A 20,024-nucleotide genomic window follows, 5' to 3' on the forward strand; every position below is an offset into this window, starting at 1 on the left:
CCAGAGAGAGTGGAAGGGGGAGAGAGAGAGAGAGAGAGAGAGGGAGAGGGAAACATTGATGTGAGAGAGACTCACATCCTCACATCCTCACATCCTCACATCCTCACATCCTCACATCCTCACATCCTCACATCCTCACATCCTCACATCCTCACATCGAGTGGTTGCCTCCCGCTCCTGCCCCAATCGAACGTGGGACCTTCCAGTCCATGGGCTGACACTCTAACCACTGAACCAAACCGGCTAGGGCTGACCTGTGTGTTTACTACAAGCCCCTTTCAAAAATACTCTGTGTGTGTGTGTGTGTGTGTGTGTGTGTGTGTGTGTGTGTGTGTGTGTGTGTGTGTAATACTCCAAAGATATTCTGATGTTCTCTGCTCCTTTCTGGCCAAAGTTAGTTCTTCAATTCAATTTTTATTTTCAATTAAAGCTTGAATATTTTGCAGATTCACAGGGATGAGCCAGCAGACACAGAACATTCTAAGTGGTCCTTTCTCCTGCCTCTCTCAGCTCTTAGGGCAAGGGATGCAGAAGAATGTGACTCTGCCTGAGCCATGGGGTCTGGGGGACATTTTGCCTCCTCTCCTCTCCTCTTCCCCTCAGCCCCTCTCCCTCCATAGTCCACCCTCACTCCTGCAATTGGCCCCAGGCTGCAGAGCAGGGATAAAAGTCCCCAACACACCTCCTGCGTCCAGGGGAGCTGGAACAAGGGCTGGTCCCAGAGATGGGGCAAGTCAGATCAAAGATACCAAGAGTTAAGGAAGGACAAATACCAGCCCCAGAGACCCTAGCCTCCCCAGAGCTGGCACTTGTCTGCCCAAAAGCCAAGTCAGAAAGGGTGGGGCGGTGGGCGAGGCCTAGATTCAGGAGCAAAACAACACTGCCCCCTCCTGGCTGGTGTGTGGCTCCTCCTCTAACGGGCACTGCAGGGCTAAGTTGTTGAGGCTGGGGACATACAAGTGACTCTCCAAAGACAGCATGTGACATGCAGACCCTCCTCCTAGCGGTCTGCTCAGCCCCTTTGCCTCCTCCTCAGGCTGACTGCAGCCTTCAGGCTCTGCCCATCCTGCCAACCTTCTCTCTCTGCCCAAAGAATTCTGAAAATAATACATCTTATCTAGCCCCACTCCACTGAGGACAAACCCTGAGTAGACTCCAAGCTGACCACCATCTTGTCCCATTATCAGCCAGCCTCCTGTAGCCCAGGATCTTGCCTTCTGAGCCTCCCCAGGCACCCCTGAGCCTGCCCTGCACCCTTGGTCTCATCTACTTGCCTTTGCTCTTATCTTTACCTCCACCAGGCATACCCTTCCTCTTATACACTGTCTCTGTTTGTCCTCTTGGGTCCCTCCCCCAGGAAAACTCACCTCTCCCCCTTCCCAACCAGAATGACCCCTCCTTCCTCTGCCCACACCCACTTGCCCTGCTCCCCTCTAGGTACTGAGCATTGTCAGGGATCAGAGTCACACAGTTCTAGACCTAGAGGAAACTTGGACATCCTCCAGGTCTACCCCTACCCTCAGTGCACAAAGTGCAACCCCAAGGCCCAGAGATGGGTGGAAGCTGCACAAGACCACACAGCATGTTAGCGGCAGAGTTAGAACTAGAACTCAGTTCTCTGGAACCTCTGCCCAAGGCTTCTTGAGAATACATGGCCTCCCCTGGTGAGCTAGAACAGAACCCCCAGACAGGGGCCCCTGTAATGCTTCCCAATATCCCCATCCCTCATCCAGGGCAGGACCCAAAAGAAGCAGTCATAAACATTTGCAAAATGAAGAAATAAATATATAAAAATATTTATCTAATACCTTCTGTGTGCTAAACACAGCAGGCATGAGCTCTGCTACTCAAAACCTTGGTAAGTTGCTCATTTTGATACTGAAAATATCCTCTGTGGGGAGAAGTGGGTGAGTACACCAGGAGGGGTCTCAGTTGTGAATGTCAATGACCAGTGGGCATAGGTAGGGTGAGTGTTTGATGCCCATGGTGAAAGCAGGTGTGCGGGGCTTGTGTACTGTGACCTGCTGGACGTCATGAGAACCTGGGCCAGGCTGAGGTGTGCGGTCCATCGGGTAGGCAAAGCGCTTGGCCATGCTGTAGATGGGGCTGCGGTTCTGGTAGACAGACGGCTCCGGTCGGGCGTGCATGGCTGGCCCAGGACCTCCGGCCACATTCTTCTTGTAGAACCAGTTCTTGTCTGCGGATGCCAAACTATAGCAAGGAGCAGCTCGGTTAATGGGGATGTTGGGCCCCAGCAAGAGTGGCTGATGGTAGTGGTTGGGGGCTGGGTTGGGGTCCACTGCTCTGTATGGGCACCGGTAGCCGAAAGTGTACTGTGGAGCTCTGCGTTCCCCAGGAGGATGGGTCTTCTGCACGTAGTAGTGGCAGGAGGCTGGGGTGGAGCTCAGGCCTGAAAGTAGGCAAAGGTAGGAAGCTAAGGCCTTAGTTAGCCTGATGTGACTTCACTAGAGCCACCTTAGCTTTGGTCAGGGACACATCTAACCCTACATGGGACTATGGGCAAGGGAGGGGCTTAGGCAGGCCATTCTGACATCAGAACGTGACACTATTGTCATAATATAAAAACCGCAAGTGTCATCAGAATGTCACCCTTGGGCTGTCAACATTCTGACATTGTTCCTATGAGAACACCAAGAAAGCATCCTGAAGTCACTACAGTCCATGAACTCATTAAAATGGCAATATTGCTGTCCCTGTATGAGCCCCACTTTTATCATAACAATCACCCTGCAACATATATGTATAACACTGGCTTCAAGACGTTAAGTACTGTGACACAGACTTGGTGACACTGGTGTCTTGATGTGACATTGTAGGGAGATGCCAGCATCCACAGATACACCTGGAGAGGGTAGTCATGATCCTTTGCCCCTGCTCAGGTCCTAAGGGTGGATCTCCATTCTTCAACCTCCCAACCCCACCCTCATCCCATCTTACACAGATTAGAGATGCGCTCCTCCATGGGGGTCTGCGGGCAGCTGGACATTCCAAACCGAGTTATTTTAGGATTCAAGAAATAGCAAGGACCAGGGTTGCATATATCCATGATCCCTGAAAAGCAGCCAAAGAGCTCAGTCAGCCCCAGAGGCTGCCCCAGTGTGAGCCTAGGCTATCCCCAGGTGAGACCCTCCTTCCCAAGAAAGGAGCTAAGGGTTCCCTTTCAATTCCTTGGGCCCTTGGGTGTTTGGGGAACTTGTATCTCCTTATCTGTAAAACGGGGCTTTTAACATTCTCAAGAACTTGTCCAGAGGGACAGACAAAATAACAGCTGCACAGTAGCTTGGTCCACTGGTCAGGAATTGGTGCCAAGGGGTCATAATAGGCATGGTGGCTATTTTTAGTAAAAAGGGGCTCAAACTAAATAAAATGACAAACAAAATAGGTCCAGAGGCATGGATGCATGGAACAGACTGGCAGACCTCTGAGGGGAGGGGCATGGGGGATAGGAAGAGATTAATCAAAGGACGTATATGCATATATGCACAGCCCATGGACACAGACAATAGTGTGGTGAATGCCTGGAGAGCGGCGGGGGCTAGGTGCAAAGGGGCAAAGTGGGGGGAATGGTGAACATCTGTCAACAATAAAAAGGGAGCCCAGTCTTAGCCATGAGAGTCCCCAGCTGAGGTGTGTCACCCAAGGAAGGGGGGTAGCGGGAACCCTAGATCTCAGACCCCCAGATAGGCACCCCTGCCCAGCCTCTCCTCTCACTGGCCTTGGCCTGCAGTCCCAGCTCTTCTGTGACCCTCTGCTCCCACCTTCCCAGGGGGTTTTAAGTCACCTGGGAAAACTTGGAGGCTGCCATCCCAAGGCCCCAGCCAATGACCAGACGGAAAGAAGACCCTGCTCTGCCAGCTGGACAGCGAAAGCATTCCTTTAAAGCTCCCTAAGGAGGTCCAGTTGGGAGATGCCCACAGAGTTGCCTTCAGAGGGGTGGGTCGCTTGGGAATCCCTGCTGACATCCATCTGGACCTAGCAGATCACCTTGGTGTCCAGCTCAGGACAGGCCTGGGTTCCCAGGGACCTGTGACTATAGATAATGCCTCCTTTCCTCTCACTGCCACCCCCAAACATACAATAATAATAACCCTACACCCAAGGGGGTGATGGGCATGGAGGGCACTCACGTTTCTCTGAGTGCCGAGTATGCAGAGTGCAGGCTGGCTCCTGGAACATGGAGCTGTCATGGTCTAGGTAGCCTGTGCAGGATGGCCGCAGGTACTTGGCAGGCCCTGGACCTGTGGAGAGAGACAGAGCAATGCTCAGTCTGGGCGCACCAGATCAGAGGCAGGAAGCCCCAAATACAGTGTGCCATGAGAGGAATGGGGTCTTTGCTCCCACTAATGTCACACTATCACAAATCCCACCATCAAGCTGCTTCCTTGACTGAAAGGCAGTGTTCCCAGATAAAATGTAATTTCTCTTGGACAGGCAATGCATAATAAGAAAGGTAATAGCTATAATTAACTGAGAACTTACTTTGTGCCAAGTAATACACTTAGCATTTTATATGGATTATTTCAGTTAAGCCTCCCAACAACTCTATAAGATAGATACCACCATTTTTTCCATTTTACAGATGAGAAAACTGAGGCTGAAAAATATCAATTTGCCCAAAGTCACACAAGCTGGTAATATGAAAATTATGAGACAATCAGCCAACAGGGCCCAAACACTTAATCACATACTAAACCACCTCCTAAATAGAGCAATAATCAGTCATTAATAATGTAGTAAAAATTAGTATTTCTCCTTTCATTTGAGAGTAAGATTCAAGGGAAGCAAGGAAAGCTAAAGCTGGGTTAAAGGCTTCAATAAATCCCCAGCCTTTTTCCAAAACTAGCTTCACTCCATGCCTCATGCTCCCACCTCCCCCTGAAAATTCCCAGCAGCTCATCACTGCCTGCAAGGTTCAGCTCGGAGGCATACATCTTCTGTGGACTTCAAGTAGAGTCTGCAGGAGGCAGGGTGGGAAGGCTGGGACACCTTCAGCAGCCCTGCAGAGAAAGGAATGGGCCCAAGCTCAGGGTGCAGAGTCTACTCGCACCTTTGATCATCGCCATGACCACAGGGGTCTGCTTTACCTCCTGCCGTGAGGGCATCTGCACCTTCTTCTCTGGGTGCTGCCCATAGAACACAGAGTTCCTGGACCCCTTGGGCAGTTTCATGGCTGGGGCCAAGGAAGGGGCAATAGCAGCTACTGAGACTTCTAAGCAGCAGGCAAGGAGCTGGGCTTGTATGGGGCCTGTTCCAAATGCCCCGCCCAAGCCCTTGTGTCCACCACTCTCCTCCACTTCAGAGGTGGCATAGGGTCTGAGAAGGGAGACAGTAGTCCAGCTTGAGCAGCTGAGACAGTCTAGGGTACAGCCTACCACAGGGCCCAGCAGACAGGAGCTGGAGATGACATCACCGCAGAACTTAGACTCTGAAGCACAGTGTTTATTTCTGTCAGTTGCCATGGTGCCTGAACTGTGGCATAGAAATTCTACACTGGCAGCTCAGTTGTGGAACCCTGAGAACTCGACCCCACTGCACTTTACTCCCAACCAGGCTAAATGGCCTGAAGGGTCCCCAGGACACTGAGTCAGAGAAGGAAAAGGAAGAGATGGAGTGACAGAGCCAGATCTTCACTCCTGATGAGTGCCCTAGAGTTGGGAAAAGGAATAGAAAGAATGGGTAGGTCATGGGTCCAGTGTTCCTGAAGCCTGCACATACCCCTAGGGTGGCCTTTTACTTCCTGCCCCTCCTACATATCCCCCCAGGTTCCCACCTATGCCCTCCCATCTGTCAAAGTCTGTGTTTTCTTGGGAAAGGATCGAGCCAATTATTTCACAAGGTATAACTGTCTGATAGCTTCCCAGACTCCTATTCCAAGGCCAGTATCTAAGAAACCTATGTATAACTCAAGGAATACTTGCTTGCCTGCTGCTGGCGTTTCAGGCAGGAAATGAGATACAAACAAAGGAGGATGGAGGGGTGGTGCTGAGGCCTTAAGAAGCCACTTCCTGTGCCTGTGGCCAATAGCACGGGGGGGGGGGGGGGGGGGCACGTGATTGATATATGAGCCCCAGGGCCATGGAAATGCTGGAGACCTCTTCACCCCTAAAATCCCAAGAGTTTGGGGGGCCCGGAGGCCTACTTGCACCCACCAGTTCATAGCTCAGACTGGATTTGGTGGAAACCAGGTAGGAGGGGTTTCCTTTTTGGAAACAGATGGCAGCTGGCTTTAGAGAGGGTGTTGTCACAGCCCCGGTACAGGGAAACTGAGGGCCAAAAAAAAAGAAGGACTTGCCCAAATTCTCCCCTTACATCAGTAGCAAAGACAGAACCAGGACAAAACCCCAGGGCTCTCTTTGGATCATAGCCTCTGATCTAATGGAAACCAAAATATGCTGTGCACTCATTCCCACCAGCAGGCGCAGTAAAGCATTGGAGCACACCAGCCATGCATGCTGGGCATTCCAAAAGCCCGATGTTGGACCAAAAAGCTCAGCACAGACGACAGGGTCCCATCCCAACAGAAGCAGACCTGCCCATGCCCCTCACATTACCTATGGAGTAGCCAAGCCTCTGATTTCTGGAGAGGTTGAGGTTTGGCAAAGCGGGCATTGGCCCAGCCTTAGTTTGCCTGGGGCCACGGGAACTGCCGCCTCCACACCCCCATCCTAGTCAGCTTTTCCTGGAGTCAGCTGTGAGCCTGCTGGGCCAGAGCCCTGATGGTCTCCTCATGCCAATAGGGGCCAGATGTGGGGCTGGGAGCTCCACCTTCTTGGTCTAGGGAGAGTTTCCTGGTATTTCAGACCCAGGGAGCCTTCCTTACACTCCCCCCAACCCACACCACCTGCACTGCTCCTGGCTGTCATTCTTGAGCACAGCTCTCTTGGAAAAACTGAGTCACTCTACACTCCTGCTTCTGCTCTGAATGCTCCCTCCCCTCCAGCTTTCACAGAGACCTAGCTCATCCCTGGAGACAGACCTTGGTCCTCTCCAAAGCTTCTGTTCGGTCTCCCACACCCCTGCCCCTCTGAGCCCAAGATAGAGAGGGTCCCTTGTCTCCTTAGTACCCATTAAGCAGTGTCTCCTCCCTGTCAAAAGCACCACTCCTCCAGGGTTCCAGCATCCAGAGCACCTCCTCATCTCCACAGGGCTGTCATCCGTCCCAGCTTGTACACCTGGGGGACCTTCTTTGCCACCTCCCCAACTCCTGCCATTATCTTGGTGCTTAGGCCTCCCCAGGGATCTCCCACTAATCCTTTGGACTCCCAGTTCCCAGACCTCCTCATCTCCAAATACCTCCCCTCACTCCCTCTCAGCCATCCTCCCCCAGCACATCCCAGCCTTCTCCCTGCCTCCATGGCACTGACCTCCTTTTGGAACACCAGCCCACCATTCCACTTGGCTCACTCTAGTGCTCTCCTGCAAACTGTCTACTATCACTGAGACCTGTCACTGACCCTGCACTTTCCCATCCTTCAGTCCCCTCTTGCCTTCATTGCCCTCCTTGTCCAACTTTTTTCCTGGTAAATCACCAGGTCTGACTTGTCCACTTGCACCAGGCAGTTGATAGCTTATGTCCCCACCCAGCAGGGCATGGCTCAGCAGTTGGATCCAGGAGATCGCGGTTTGACTTGCTCAGGGCACATGCCTGGGTTGCGGGCTCGATCCCCAGTTGGGGGCGTGCAGGAGGCAGCCGATCAATGACAACTCTCTCATCATTGATGTTTCAACTCTCTCTCCCTCTCTCTTCCTCTCTCTGAAATCAATAAAGATATATTTTTAAAAGTAAATAAATAAAAGCTCATGGCCCCTAAACTCTGGATTTGCTTTCATGCCATCCAACTGCCCATCTCCACCCTGGTTGGCTTGCTGTCTCCCTTTTCACAGATCATTTCAAGCATGGCTCATTCCACTCTTCATGCCCGGCCCTCCCTCCAGCGCCTGATCCACCTCCTCCTCAGCTAAGAAAAGAGAGGCTGCTCCTTGCCACACCATCGGAACTACCTGCTTCCACCGTCACCTGCTCTCACTTCCCTCTGGGGCTAGGAAGGACCCTCTAAGACTTCTCCCATCTCCTCTGCCTCCTCAAGAATATTTTGCTCTCCATGGCCCCTCTCTTTGCTTTAACCCCTTATCTGGCCACTTCCTAGCTCCCTCTACATACCCTACATTCTTCTGTCTATTACATGTCCCTGGCCCCACACACCTCTCCATCACTGTCTGGATCCCGCTCCTCCAGTCTACAGACAGACTTCCTTAAAGTTGCATTTCCCTGTTGTCTGTTCTTGCCTTCCTTTCACACTTCGACTCTCCACAGGCTGGCTTCAGGCACATCGCTCTACCTCAGCTATGACCTGCATGTGGAAGCTGTGGCCAATGGACCTTTCATCCCCACCCAGTTAACCTCTTAGCAGCACTGGACCAAACTGACTGACTACACCTCCTTGCAGCACCTCCTCCTGGTTCTGAGATGTTCTGGTCTTCCTCCCATGTCCCCACTGTGCCTTCACAAGCTTTCTTCCTGGCTCTTCTTCCTCAACCTGACCTTTCAGTGTTGGCACATGCTTATTAATTGCAAAGGGAAAACAGTAGCTTTACACGGAGAATCCTGGCAGGCACCACCTCAACCAAGTGACATTAAGTTAACATTATCCACAATGGGACAGAGAGAGATGTTGTGTACCTCCAGAGAGGGTGCACTGAAAAGGACACAGCATCTCTTCTGGGCTGTTCCCACCAAAGATAATAACCTGAACCTAATTATGAAGAAACCAGATAAACTCAGATCAAGATTCACTTTACAAAATAACATTTCTGAAATGTCATGAAAGACAAAGAAACACTGAAGAACTTTTCCAGACTAATAGAAACTCCAGAGATATAACAACCAAGTGCAACATAGGAACCAGAATTTGGCTTTGCTATCAAGAATGTTATTGTGGAATGTTGGCAAAATTGGAAAAAAGTCTGTGGCTAGTTAAAAGTATTGTACCAATGTTAATTTCCTGGTTTTGATCACTGCACTCTGATTATGAAAAAGAAGGTACTTGTTCTTAGGAAATACACACTGAAGTATTTAAAGATAAAGGAGCATTATGTCTGCAACTTATTCTCAAATAGTTCAGGAAAATATATGTATATACATAGAAAAGAATTTAAAATGTGTTAAAATATTAACATTTGGGAAATCTAGGTGAAGGGTGTGTGAGAAATATTTATAATCTTGCTACTTTTCTGTAAGTCTGAAATTATATCCAAAAAAAGTGAGGAGAGAAAAATGTTGGTGTGTCAGAGTTCAGTCCTGGGACTTCCTGTCATTTTCCACCACCCTCCTCTTGCCTGAGTAGTCTCATCTTCTCTTATTGCTTCAATCCCATATCTGTACCCTGAAAATTCCCAGATATATGCCTCTGGCCCAGACCTTTTTAGGAGATTTATACCCACATATCTGTCAGCCTGCACAGTATCACTTGGGTTTCTCACAAGCATCTCTAAATCAACATGCCCAAAGCTTTTCTCATGAGATGCCCCTGCCACCCATTTATCTCAATTAATAATGTCACCATCCATTCAAGTGCCCAAGCTAGAAAACTGAGCTTGCCCTAGACATCTCACTTGTCCTTACTCCCCACATCCAACAATCACCAACTGACATTGGGGAGTTTGTTAGCTCCCAAAGGCAGGGTTTCTGTCATTTACTCTTGCATCCCCAGCCCCCAGCATAGTGCCTGACATAGAGTAAGTGCTTGAGAAATATTGTTAAATGAATGAATGAGTCGATCCATTGATTGATCAAGGAAACATCAGTCCTCCTTAAGGGAGCAGAATCTTACTTTCTGAGTCTGAGACACATTTCCAGTCTGGCTCACTGGACTACCATTTACAGTTGGGCAGGTTTGTATCAGTTATCTGTTGCTGCATAACAAACTGTCCTCAAAACCTAAGGTAATTTCTGTGGGTCAGAAATTTAGGAGTAGCTTAGCTGGATGGTTCTGGCTCCAGGTCAGTATGTGGCAGTCAAGATGAGACAAGTAGAAGCTGCAGTCATCTGAAAGTTTGATTGGGGCTGGCAGATTCATTTTCAAGATGGCACACTCACATGAATGGTGAGTTGATGCTGGATGCTGGTAAGAGGACTCAGTTCCTCTCCACATGGGTCTTCCACAGGCTGCTTAACCCTCCCCAGGTCATGGTGTCTGGCTTCCGCCAGAGCAAGCAGTCAGAAGAGAGCAAAGAAGAAGCTTCTATGTCTTTTTTCTTTTTAATGTATCTTTATTATTTTCAGAGGGAGAGAGGTAGAAACATCAATGATGAGAAGTCATTGATCAGCTGCCTCCTGCACGCCCCCTACTGGGGATTGAGCCCACAACCCGGGCATGTGCCCTAACTGGGAATCGAACCTTGATCTCCCGTATCAATGAACAACCACTGAGCCACGCCGGCCAGGCCTTCTATGTCTTTTATAATCTCTCCTTGGAAGTCATACCCCATCATTTCTGCAATGCCCTATCGACCATGCGGGTCAGCCCTATTCAATGTGGTAGGTGACTAAACAAGGGCAAGAATCCCAGAAAAGGTGAGGACCACTGAGGGCCATCTTGGAAGGTGGCTACCACAGGTTTTTTACTGTACAAGGACACTTAGCCAATAGGACTGAAATCCAAGCTCTATGTTCTTGTGTAGAGTGGCATACCCACTAAGCCCCGCACAGGCTGAAGGCAGCCCTGTCAGCTGGCTCTAGCTGGCTCTTGGTTGTCAGTCTTGCCTCTCCTTCAAGGAACTCCCAGGAGTCATGCAGAGAGCAGGACTCTGGCATCAACACTTACCATCAACATAACCACCAGGCATTGCCCTTCACAGTTTATAAAGCCCTAGCACCTGTTAAAGAGCATAATACAGGCATCATGGTGGTTCTACAATTTACAGACGAGGGGAATGGTGCCGAGAGGTGAAGTGGCTCACCTGAGGCCACACAGAAAGTCTTGGCAGAACCAGACTTCTGGCACCTAACCCCACGTTCTTTCCATTGCCCTGCCCAGCCACCAACTCAGACCCATGAACTCTAATGCCTATTGAAGCTTTATTCACAGTCCTAAGGAGTTATTTCTCATCCTTTTGGGAAGCTCTCCCCAATCCCCAAAGGTGCTTGCCCTATGTTAGGCCCTAAGCAAATATGTGTACAGATTTTCCATCCAAATGGGGACTGTTTGTTCCCCCTCCCAGAGGCTCTCTCAGAAGGTAGCCGAATGTCCACCGGTGGGTCACAGCAGGGTTAACAACATGAACCAATATATAGAAAGAGTGCAACCCCAGGGGAGTCAGCTATGGCCAGCTGGTCATAGCCACTGAAGCCACAGCCTTTGTGGACATGGTGTGGAAGATGAGTGTCTGCTCCTGGCAACAGAGGCTCTGAGAGGGTTCTCCCCTCCCAGCATGTCTGCCCAGAAGGGCTTGGGCATCGCTCAGACCCTGTCCCTGGTCAGGGCAAAGTCCTGCCACTGGTCTCCAGTCCACAGACAGCTCCCAAGGGCAGCAAACATAAGTTTTCAGCTCCTGCATTTTGTAATTGTTGGGAATAGCTGCCCCATCCCTCCTGTGCCTGGCCCCTACACTTAAGGAGTTCCATCAATGTCTTCAGCCTAGAGTAGGAGCAAGACCACTCCTAGCAGAGGACCCTGGTCATAACCTGCTCATGAGACTACAGGGGCACAGAATCAGGGCCAAAAGCCTGTGTCCCCTTGCACAGCAGTAACCTGGGTTCTGTGTCCTTCATGGCAGAAGGCCAATTCCCTGAGGGCAGGACCTGGGTAGTGGAAGCACACCCCTGCTCAGGTACCATCCCATTTAGGGCACAAACAACCCACCATTTACCAGCAAGCTGGCTTTGGCCACAGGCTCCTTGTGTGGGGCCCAGGCAATCAGGGTACAAAACATGGAGTCGTTCAGAGTGCCAGGTGGTGGCTAGGCAACAGCCACTGCCAGAGCAGGCACCCTTAGTCCCAGAGCACTGAGGCCGAGTGACCAGGAGAGCCTGACCAGCATGCTTGGCTGAATTCTGCTGGCAGGGAAGGGAGTAATGCTGGGCTCTATGTTTTTTGTTCTCCCGGAGGCAGATCTCTTGGGGAAACTGAGGCAGCACATACCACAGGTCATTGTAGCTTCAGAAAATTTGGAATCCTCCTCCACCCCTGGGCTGTGGGCAAAGTGCTTTATTCTTTGAGTGTGTTCTGAGTCTCCCTCTTCCTGCACTGGGGCACTGCCCTGGGCTTTGCTGGGAAGGAGTCAATCAAGGGGGCAGGGGACTCAGCTAGGCAAGAGGAGAGTACAGACATCACTGCTCCAGGGAGTCTGTGGAAAAGGAGGTCAGTGGTGGGAAGAGGGCTGGAAGGACTTCCTGGAGGAAGCTGAGATGTAGCCATGGAGGCTGGAGCAGTCAGAGATGATCACTGAGGACACCTGCCCAACCCAAGCCAGAGAAAGTCATGGCAAAGGTTAGAATGCAGAGGGAGAAGGCCTGAGGATGCCAGGGAGACCCTGGTCAGCTCTACTCAGGACCAGAGCTTCAGGGTCTCAGGGGGCATGCTGAGGAGGCTGGGGAGGGGACATATGAGGAACATGCAGCAGGCACTGCTCAGTCCAAGGACTTTTGCTCTGAGACAGTAGTAAGTACTCAGGGACCAGTTCAAAAGCAACCCAGGGCCCCAACTTTCTGCCAGTGTGCCTGGCATGATGCCACTCAGCACTGGTCTGGGGTTCAAATCCTGGGCTACAGGCTGAACAAAGGCCAGGCTAGTATGTGCCAGAGCCCCTGCATTACTTTTCCATTAGAGCCTCAGTTTTCTCATCAGTGAAAAGGGAACACTGTCACCCAGCACTCACACTTCCCAAGGTTGTCAAGAGACCAGGTGAATGTTTTGTAAACTGGGAGGCCCAACAGAGAAGCAAGCATGGGTTGCCATTATTTTTGCAGGCCTGTTTTTCCCCCTAGCTAGCAATAAGGCAGGGGAGACTTTGAGCTAATCTTAACTCCATCCTGAACTGTGGCTGTAGGTCTGTATGGGTAGGGATCGGGCAGAAGGCAGAACAGGGAGAGAGGGAAGAATGGGAAGATGGGCTGGGTGGAAATCTCCCCCTAAGTTTTTTATTCATAAAGAAACAAAGCCCTGCCCTGGCCGGTTTGGCTCAGTGGTTAGAGCCTCAGACTGCGGACCGAATAGTCCTGGGTTCAGTTCCGACCAAGGGCACATACCTCTGTTGCAGGCTTGATCCCCCGCCCCAGTCGAAGTGTGCATGTGTGTGTGTGTGTGTGTGTGTGTGTGTGTGTGTGTGTGTGTGTGAAGCAACCAATCAATGTGCCTCTTTCGCATCGCTATTTCTCTCTCTATCTGTCCTTTCAACTCTTTCTGAAAAGCAATGAAAAAAGTATCCTCGAGTCAGGATGAAAAAAAACAAAAGAAGCAGCAGCAAAGCAAAGCCCTTTTCCAACTTTTTTTTTTCTCTGTCCCTTATCATGGCTTTATTTTTGTTTGTTTGTTTGTTTAAAGTATTACAGATGTCCCTTTTTCTCCCCAATGACCCGTTCCCTCCCCCCCCACCCGTTCCTTCCCCCTCCCCAGTCCCTCTCCCCACCATTGTCCATGTCCTTGGGTTGTGCATATATGCACATAAATTCTTTGGTTAGTCTCTCCCCCTCCACCCACCCGCCCCCCTCCATCCCTCTGACATTAGTCAGTCTCAACTATGCTTCCATGTCATTGAATCTATTCTGCTCATCAGTTTATTAAGTTCTTTAGATTCCATGTATAAGCGAGAAAATTAAAAATGGAGCTGCCGTTTGACCCAGTGATTCCACTTCTAGGAATGTATCCTAAGAATCCTGAAACATTCATCAGAAAGGATATATGCACCCCGATGTTCATAGCAGCACAGTTTACAATAGCTAAGATCTGGAAACAGACCAAGCACCCATCAGTAGATGAGTGGATAAAAAAGCTGTGGGATATTTACACCATGGAATACTACACAGCTGTAAAGAAGAAGAATCTCATACCCTTTGGGACAATATGGATGGTCCTGGAGAATATTATGGTAAGTGAAATAAGCCAGGCAGCGAAAGAAAAATATCCAGCCTTCTTTTTTCATTCCTAAAATGAAAGCTCTATTTCTCCAAACACAGTCTTCCCAGCAGCTCCTGCCCCCTGCCCCAGGCCCACACTTGGCCAGTAATTACCCCCTAACAAGGACCAGGTGCCTTGCTACCTTGGGGAGGAGGAAAAAGAAGGAACAAGTTGTGGAATCAATGGCTTTATTGCCACTGAGACCAGCTTATCACAGCCCCACCCCAGGCCTTCTAGGATGAACTAGATAGGACTTCTTAGGTTTGCCTAAATTCCCTCAGAACAGCACCTGGCTTCCTAGTCAACCCCAGAAAGCATTTATTGAGCACCTACCATATACAGTTGCTTCTGAAAAGGAAAGTTCAGTCTTCAAAGACAGGGCTTTCCTTCAAGGGACGTAAAGAGTGTGAAGCTGTATACAAACTGAAACATGGAAGGATGTGCAGCAGGACAACAGAAAAGGAGAAAGGACAAGCATTTGTTGAGCACTTGCTATATACCAGGTCCTGGGCTAGACACTTGAGGTACATTAAAGCAATTAATCCTCAAAAACCCAATTTTAAGAATGAGGAAACAGAGCCACAGAAAGGCAAAGCAACTTGCTCAGGTTTGGATAGCTAAGTAAAAAATCTGGAATTTGAAATCTGGGCTGGGTTCAAGACCAGTGCTCACAACAACCACCTCACAGACCTGGCACCATCACACTGTACCATGGTGGAGGAGTGCTGAGCTTGGGGTCAAAGACCTGGCTCCACTTCTTCGCAGCTGTGTAGACTTGCTCACGTTCCACAAGCTCTCTAAGCCTGTTTCTTCATCTCAAATGGGGCTTAATTTTGTTGCAAACTGTGAAATGCTGTACACATGGTGAGGAATGTTACTGGTCAAGGGGAGAGGCTAGGGAGAGAGTACTTGTTGAAATGGGGTTGAGGATGCGCTTCAGCAGGCAGGTGTGACAGGATTCTGATAGAAGAAGGGAGAGCACTTCAGGGGTGCTCTTCTACCCATTCACTGGACATAAAAACTAAGGCCAGGCAATGCTGATGCTGGGACCAGCAGAGAGCAGGCAGAGCCTCTAGGCCCTGGAAGCTCTGCAATAATACTGCCTTTTCTCCTCCTGTCTGGGACAAGGATGATTATGTTGCCTGGGAGGGAGCCAAGAGGGACAGGGCCCCAGCCTGAAGCTGTTAGACAGAAGCTAAATCCAGGGCCAGATTTCCAGGAGGCAGCCCCAGGAAGATGAAAACACCCAAATTCAGGAGTCAGGGGGCCTGGAGTTTTGGTACCAAATAGTTGGGGACCTAATCTCCACCTGGGGGCCTTGAAAAAACTTCCAGCTCTGAGCCAGTTTCCTACTCCATGAAATGGGGAAAGGGGTGGTTCTACCTACCTTGCAGTGTTATTCTGAGGCAAATGATACCATGGAATTGAGAATCTCTCCTGCCTTGTCGGTAAGTGTAGGACACCCTCCTCTACAGACTGGGAAACTGAGGCCCTGCGGGCAGAGAAGGTGAAGGTTGCAATGCCAGTGGGCACAGAGCCGGAGTAGAACCTCAGGCTGATGCTTCTCCGCCCAAATGGAATCCTGAGGAAACCTCAGAGGCAGAGGCCCAAAAGCAGTATGTGGGGTGGGGTCCTTCCTCCTAGGCTTGGAGTGAGGACCCTGCCCCCAACCCTTGCAAGGGCAAAAGGGAGAGAAATAAGTGGGCTAGTCCATCTCATGTAGGTCTGATCTCCTCTGGGACTTTGTCCCAAATCTTCAGGGTGGGGTCTGGGTATGACTGAGCTGTAAGGATCCTCTCACCCCTCCATAGGAGGAGCAGCCCAGCAGGGGCCCTTTAAAAGGTTGTTGGGGGTGGGGTTCAGGCGAGGAGCCCAGGCCTGAAACCCGAGCGCCGGTTGGGCTCCCGCTCCACCCCTAGAGTTAAGTAGGCGGCTTGCACTCTGCAGCCCCAGCCCGCACCAGAAGAGCCGCGTTTTCTCAAGTGGAGACTTTGGTGTTCAAGTACTGCTGCTAGCCCGCTGCAATGCACGCAGGTCCTGGGGGCCCAACCCCAGCCCCTGCCCTGGTCCTGGCTTTGACCTTGGCTATGTTGGCAGAACCAGCATCTGCAGGTGAGTGAGGGGCCTGAGACCCCAACCCAGACTGGCAGGAGCTATGGAGGGTTCCTTAGATAGACAAAGGGACAGGAAGGTCCAGAAGTGGCCCCCAGGAAACAAGGGAGCTGCGCTCCTGCCACCACAGGCTGGCGTTTCTGGAAGCTCCACCAGGGATAGATGCTTTCCGTCTCAGGGTTATATGGGTTCTGGTTTCCTGAGCTTGGCCCCAGAGTAGGATTGCCTAGGGCATGTCTCTATGCAGGATTGTTCTCCATACCTAGAAGAGCTGCCTCAATGCTGCCTGAGCTCCCTGAGCCCAGCAGACTTTGCGTGACCATGTGGTGCCCAAAGGACACCCAGTGATGAGAAATGCCCCAGCCTCAGGGGCCCAAGCCAGGAATGGGGAGTGCTGCAAAGCAAGAAAAGGGGAGGGAGCCACCCTGCCCCACCCTGTGCTGGGGGCATGGAGCACAGGCTTCTCAGCCTTCACCTCCTCCAGCCTCCTTTGGCCTTCTCCAGCCGCCTCCCAGCTCTGCTCCTGCTTCTACTCCCCTTGTCCCCAGGTGCATTTTCTGTCTGGCTTCTTCATCACCACCTTCCTCCTGCCCTTCTCTCCCCACTGCTGTCTTTTTTTCTCTCCTCTCTCCTCACTGAGAAGACCTGATTGGTGACAGGACCACTCACCTTCAGCCTCCTAGAGGCAGGGCTGGTGCCCCTCTATATCCTGTGCTCCAGCAGGAGCTTGTCCCTCTGACACCCCTGGGCAACCCCTGGCATTGGTGGCTGACTCCAGCAGAGACTGAATGACAGTTTGCCTTCTGAAGCCTGCTAGGATATGTCCCTTCTCAGTCACAATACTAGAAATCCCACCATTGCCTCAGTCTTCCTTCAGTTAAGGCAATGGTCTAGTTATGCCATAAGAATTGTGGCCTCGGAACCCATCAGTCATTACCACCCGTATATGAATCAGTGCTTCAGCCTACAGCTTTCAGGACCATTCCCAAGAGCAACTTTGAGCAGAGGAAGGGCTTGAGTCTCCCTTATAGGGGCCCAGACCACTAGAAGGGAAGTGAGTCAGGGGAGGAGCCCACACACACTGGGGTGAGTGAGAGCTTGATCCCCAGGCTTGCTACTCCCATTCCCAAGGACCCCATCCTCCAAGGTCTCAGGACCTGGGTGATGGGCTGGGTCTCTAGAGAGATAGGAAGGGGGCATCTGACATGACTGGGGAGGTCCACTCATGTAGCCCCCCAGCCTCCAGCCAAGGGAAAATTTCCAGCACCACCACTTCCTTGGCTTCAACTGAGAGAGCCTCTCAAAACCTCCTCAGCATCAACAAAGTGCAGTTACCATGCTGGACAATGAGTGCACAGGAATTTATAAACTGAGCTTGGATTCATTCAGGAGGCACAAAAGCAAATTAAAACTCAAACAGCAATTCCTATCGTGTCTGCAAAGATCCAGGTAAAGAATATGGAGAAGAGAAATTCAGAGGCAAGCTGGGGTGGGACAGAGGGTGATGCTTGAGCCAAGGCTTGGAGGACGTGAAAGGGTCAGCACTGCAGGAAGGGGCTCTGTGAGCAAAGGCCCTGAGGCAGGTATAAGCAGAGGGATGTTGGGATAGGAAGGCCAGCAGCCTGGCTAAAAGGCACATTTTGAGCACAAGCCAGGAAAAGCGATTGCACTGGGGCACAGAAACTTTTAAATGACAAAATGCAGCTTACTGCCTATGCCCTGTTGAGGAGCCAAGAAAGATTTTAGAGAGGGCAGTGGCATGATGCCAGTGGGGCTTTATAATGTTAAGCCAACCCCTGCCTTTAGGAAGAATTTGGAATTGGGTAGGGATTGGGTGAGCTGGTGTCCTTTTCCCCTCCCAGGCAGAGCTCCCCTCCAAAAACCCATCTCTGTCACCATGCCTGGTTAACTCCCTGCCCTGGTCTCTGCAATAGGGGCAGCCCCTGCCTGAGGAGCGCATCACTCCCACCACCCCTGGATACCCCGGACCCAAAGGCCCTCAAGATCTAGGTACCAGAGTGAGGCATATCAGGCAGCCAAGAAACGGGGCCTGAGAGTCGAGCACCCTTGGACAGCATCTGGGCCAACCTTCCAATTGTACACACAGGGAAACTGAGGCCCCAGGGAGGAAGCAAAGTGTTCTAAGTTCCACAAAGAAGCCCAGCTCCTGGGGAAGAGCCTCCAGTCCTGCTCTGAGGGTGTTTCTGCCTGTGTGGGGACTAGGCTTGGGTCACTGTGACTGTGAGTGATAAGTGTGGGGTCCAGCTCTTTCAGCGCACTGTGGGAGGCCCTCAGCAGAGTGATAAGCATTGGGGAAGACTGGGTTTGAGCTGATGTGGCAAAATTGGAGGTCAGAGTGAGTACAGAGCATGCAGGGCCAGTGGCTCCTGCATCTCTTCCTTGGCCAGGTGTAGCTGACTTTGAAAGGTAGAAGGTGAGGGGCTGAAGTGGGACTGAGGCAGGAGTACCTGGCAGGAAGGGCTCCTGTGTAACCTGGATGGGGGTATCTTAGAGAGCATGGGGGATCAGGTGCAAGGAATAGAATGAGGGCAGACTCTGTTGGATGGTCTGGGGGGACCAATGATGTTAAAGACAGTCTCTGAGCCATGCACATGCTATCCTGAGCCTCTGGGGCAGGGCAGGGGCTAGGGCCCTCAGCCCAGCCCTCTGGGACTCTAGAAAAGCTGTTTCAGAACAAGTCTAACTGAGCCCTCCCTCCCAGTGTTTGCCTGCCTGCCTGGCAGTACAAGAAGGACCTTTCAGTGCAGCCGCCTAGGAGGCCCAGAAGGGGGCCAGGCCAGGTGGGCCAAGCCACTGGCGGTGGCTAGGAGGGAGTGGAGCATGTGGGGAGTTCTCAGAGGAAGTGTATAGGCTCAGTCTGGGAACTGGGCGTGCTGCCCAGGAGGGGGCAGGCAGACGAGGAAGAGTTGGAAATAACCCTGAGGTACGCACTCACTGGTGCACACAGATGTGGGCTCACACATGAGTACAGACAACCCGGCACACAGCCAGCTGCCCTCACAGACCTGGGTGCATGGCTGCTGCCAGGAACCCAGGGTGGCTGCTGCCTCCCTGCCTGGGAATCCAAGCCTCATATCTCACAGACCCCGGCTGGGTGGTGCCTGGGGGAAAGGAGGTGAGGACAAGATGGAGCCAGGGGTGCTAATGCTGAGCTATAGCTCCTATTTGGTGCCAGGAACAAATGAAAAAGGGGGCCTTTGGATCTGGGACTTGAGCTTGCTCCCTCCCTGGTCCCTCTGCTCCTTCACTGCCTGTCCCCCAATTTCTGGCCCCATCCAGCTCTCCTTTTGCTTCCAACATGCCCCCTGCCCCAGCATATATCCAGTTCTGTAGAGCCTTCTGGGCCTGCATGCTCTTTCTCCAGGTGCAAGCATCAGCTGTGTTTCAGAACTACTGTATTACCATTGTTATTGAATGTGTAAGAGTAATTTTTTAATGAACTGAATTCGTATGAACACTTTTGTACTTGGATTTTTCTCTGAGGTAGGGAGTCCTAGTTCTTCCTGATTCTCAGGAGAGTCCATAGCTCCAAACAGGGGAGAGGATGGAGCTATGTTATAATAAGGCTCCTACCTCCAGAGATACCCTGTGGGAGAGCTAATCATATTCCCATGCAGCCTCACAGCCCTACAAGTCAAGAAACATTCCCCTTTCACAGCTGAGGAAATGAATCTCAAAGAACAGGAGGGAATGGCCTCAGGTTACTCTTTAGGCACACAGGCCATGGTGTTCTCATTCACCCCAACAACAGCTGGC

The 20,024-nt window shown here is 51.2% G+C and overlaps 2 protein-coding genes across 2 annotated transcripts in view; one reads left to right on the top strand and one right to left on the bottom strand.

Annotated features, from left to right (window-relative positions):
• Positions 1–1,838: 1,838 nt before the first annotated feature.
• On the bottom strand, positions 1,839–5,189 carry CIMAP1C (ciliary microtubule associated protein 1C). The gene is made up of 4 exons (XM_016210576.2): positions 5,069–5,189; positions 4,149–4,259; positions 2,959–3,072; positions 1,839–2,410 (listed from the first exon to the last, which is right to left on the bottom strand). The coding sequence occupies exons 1-4, from the start codon at positions 5,187–5,189 to the stop codon at positions 1,929–1,931; spliced, it is 828 nt and encodes a 275-aa protein (XP_016066062.2). The 3' UTR covers positions 1,839–1,928.
• A 10,902-nt stretch (positions 5,190–16,091) lies between these two features.
• Positions 16,092–20,024, top strand: part of CSPG4 (chondroitin sulfate proteoglycan 4) — a 38,128-nt gene continuing 34,195 nt past the window's right edge. The window contains exon 1 of the mRNA XM_016210567.2: positions 16,092–16,247. Coding sequence (XP_016066053.2) covers positions 16,160–16,247 — 88 coding nt within the window. The 5' untranslated portion in view covers positions 16,092–16,159. The remainder of the gene's footprint in view (positions 16,248–20,024) is intronic.

The sequence above is a fragment of the Miniopterus natalensis genome, chromosome 1 (assembly GCF_054644295.1).
Source record: "Miniopterus natalensis isolate mMinNat1 chromosome 1, mMinNat1.hap1, whole genome shotgun sequence".
Taxonomy (NCBI): domain Eukaryota; kingdom Metazoa; phylum Chordata; class Mammalia; order Chiroptera; family Miniopteridae; genus Miniopterus; species Miniopterus natalensis.

What these genes read in the sequence shown, in the direction of transcription:
- CIMAP1C (XM_016210576.2), bottom strand. Translation starts at nt 5,189, where the DNA reads ATGAAACTGCCCAAGGGGTCCAGGAACTCTGTGTTCTATGGGCAGCAC. An exon ending in TACTCGGCACTCAGAGAAAC is followed by an intron (nt 3,073 to 4,148) that starts GTGAGTGCCCTC and finishes GCTGCTTTTCAG; the next exon opens with GGATCATGGATATATGCAAC. An exon ending in GGAGCGCATCTCTAATCTGT is followed by an intron (nt 2,411 to 2,958) that starts GTAAGATGGGAT and finishes GCCTACTTTCAG; the next exon opens with GCCTGAGCTCCACCCCAGCC.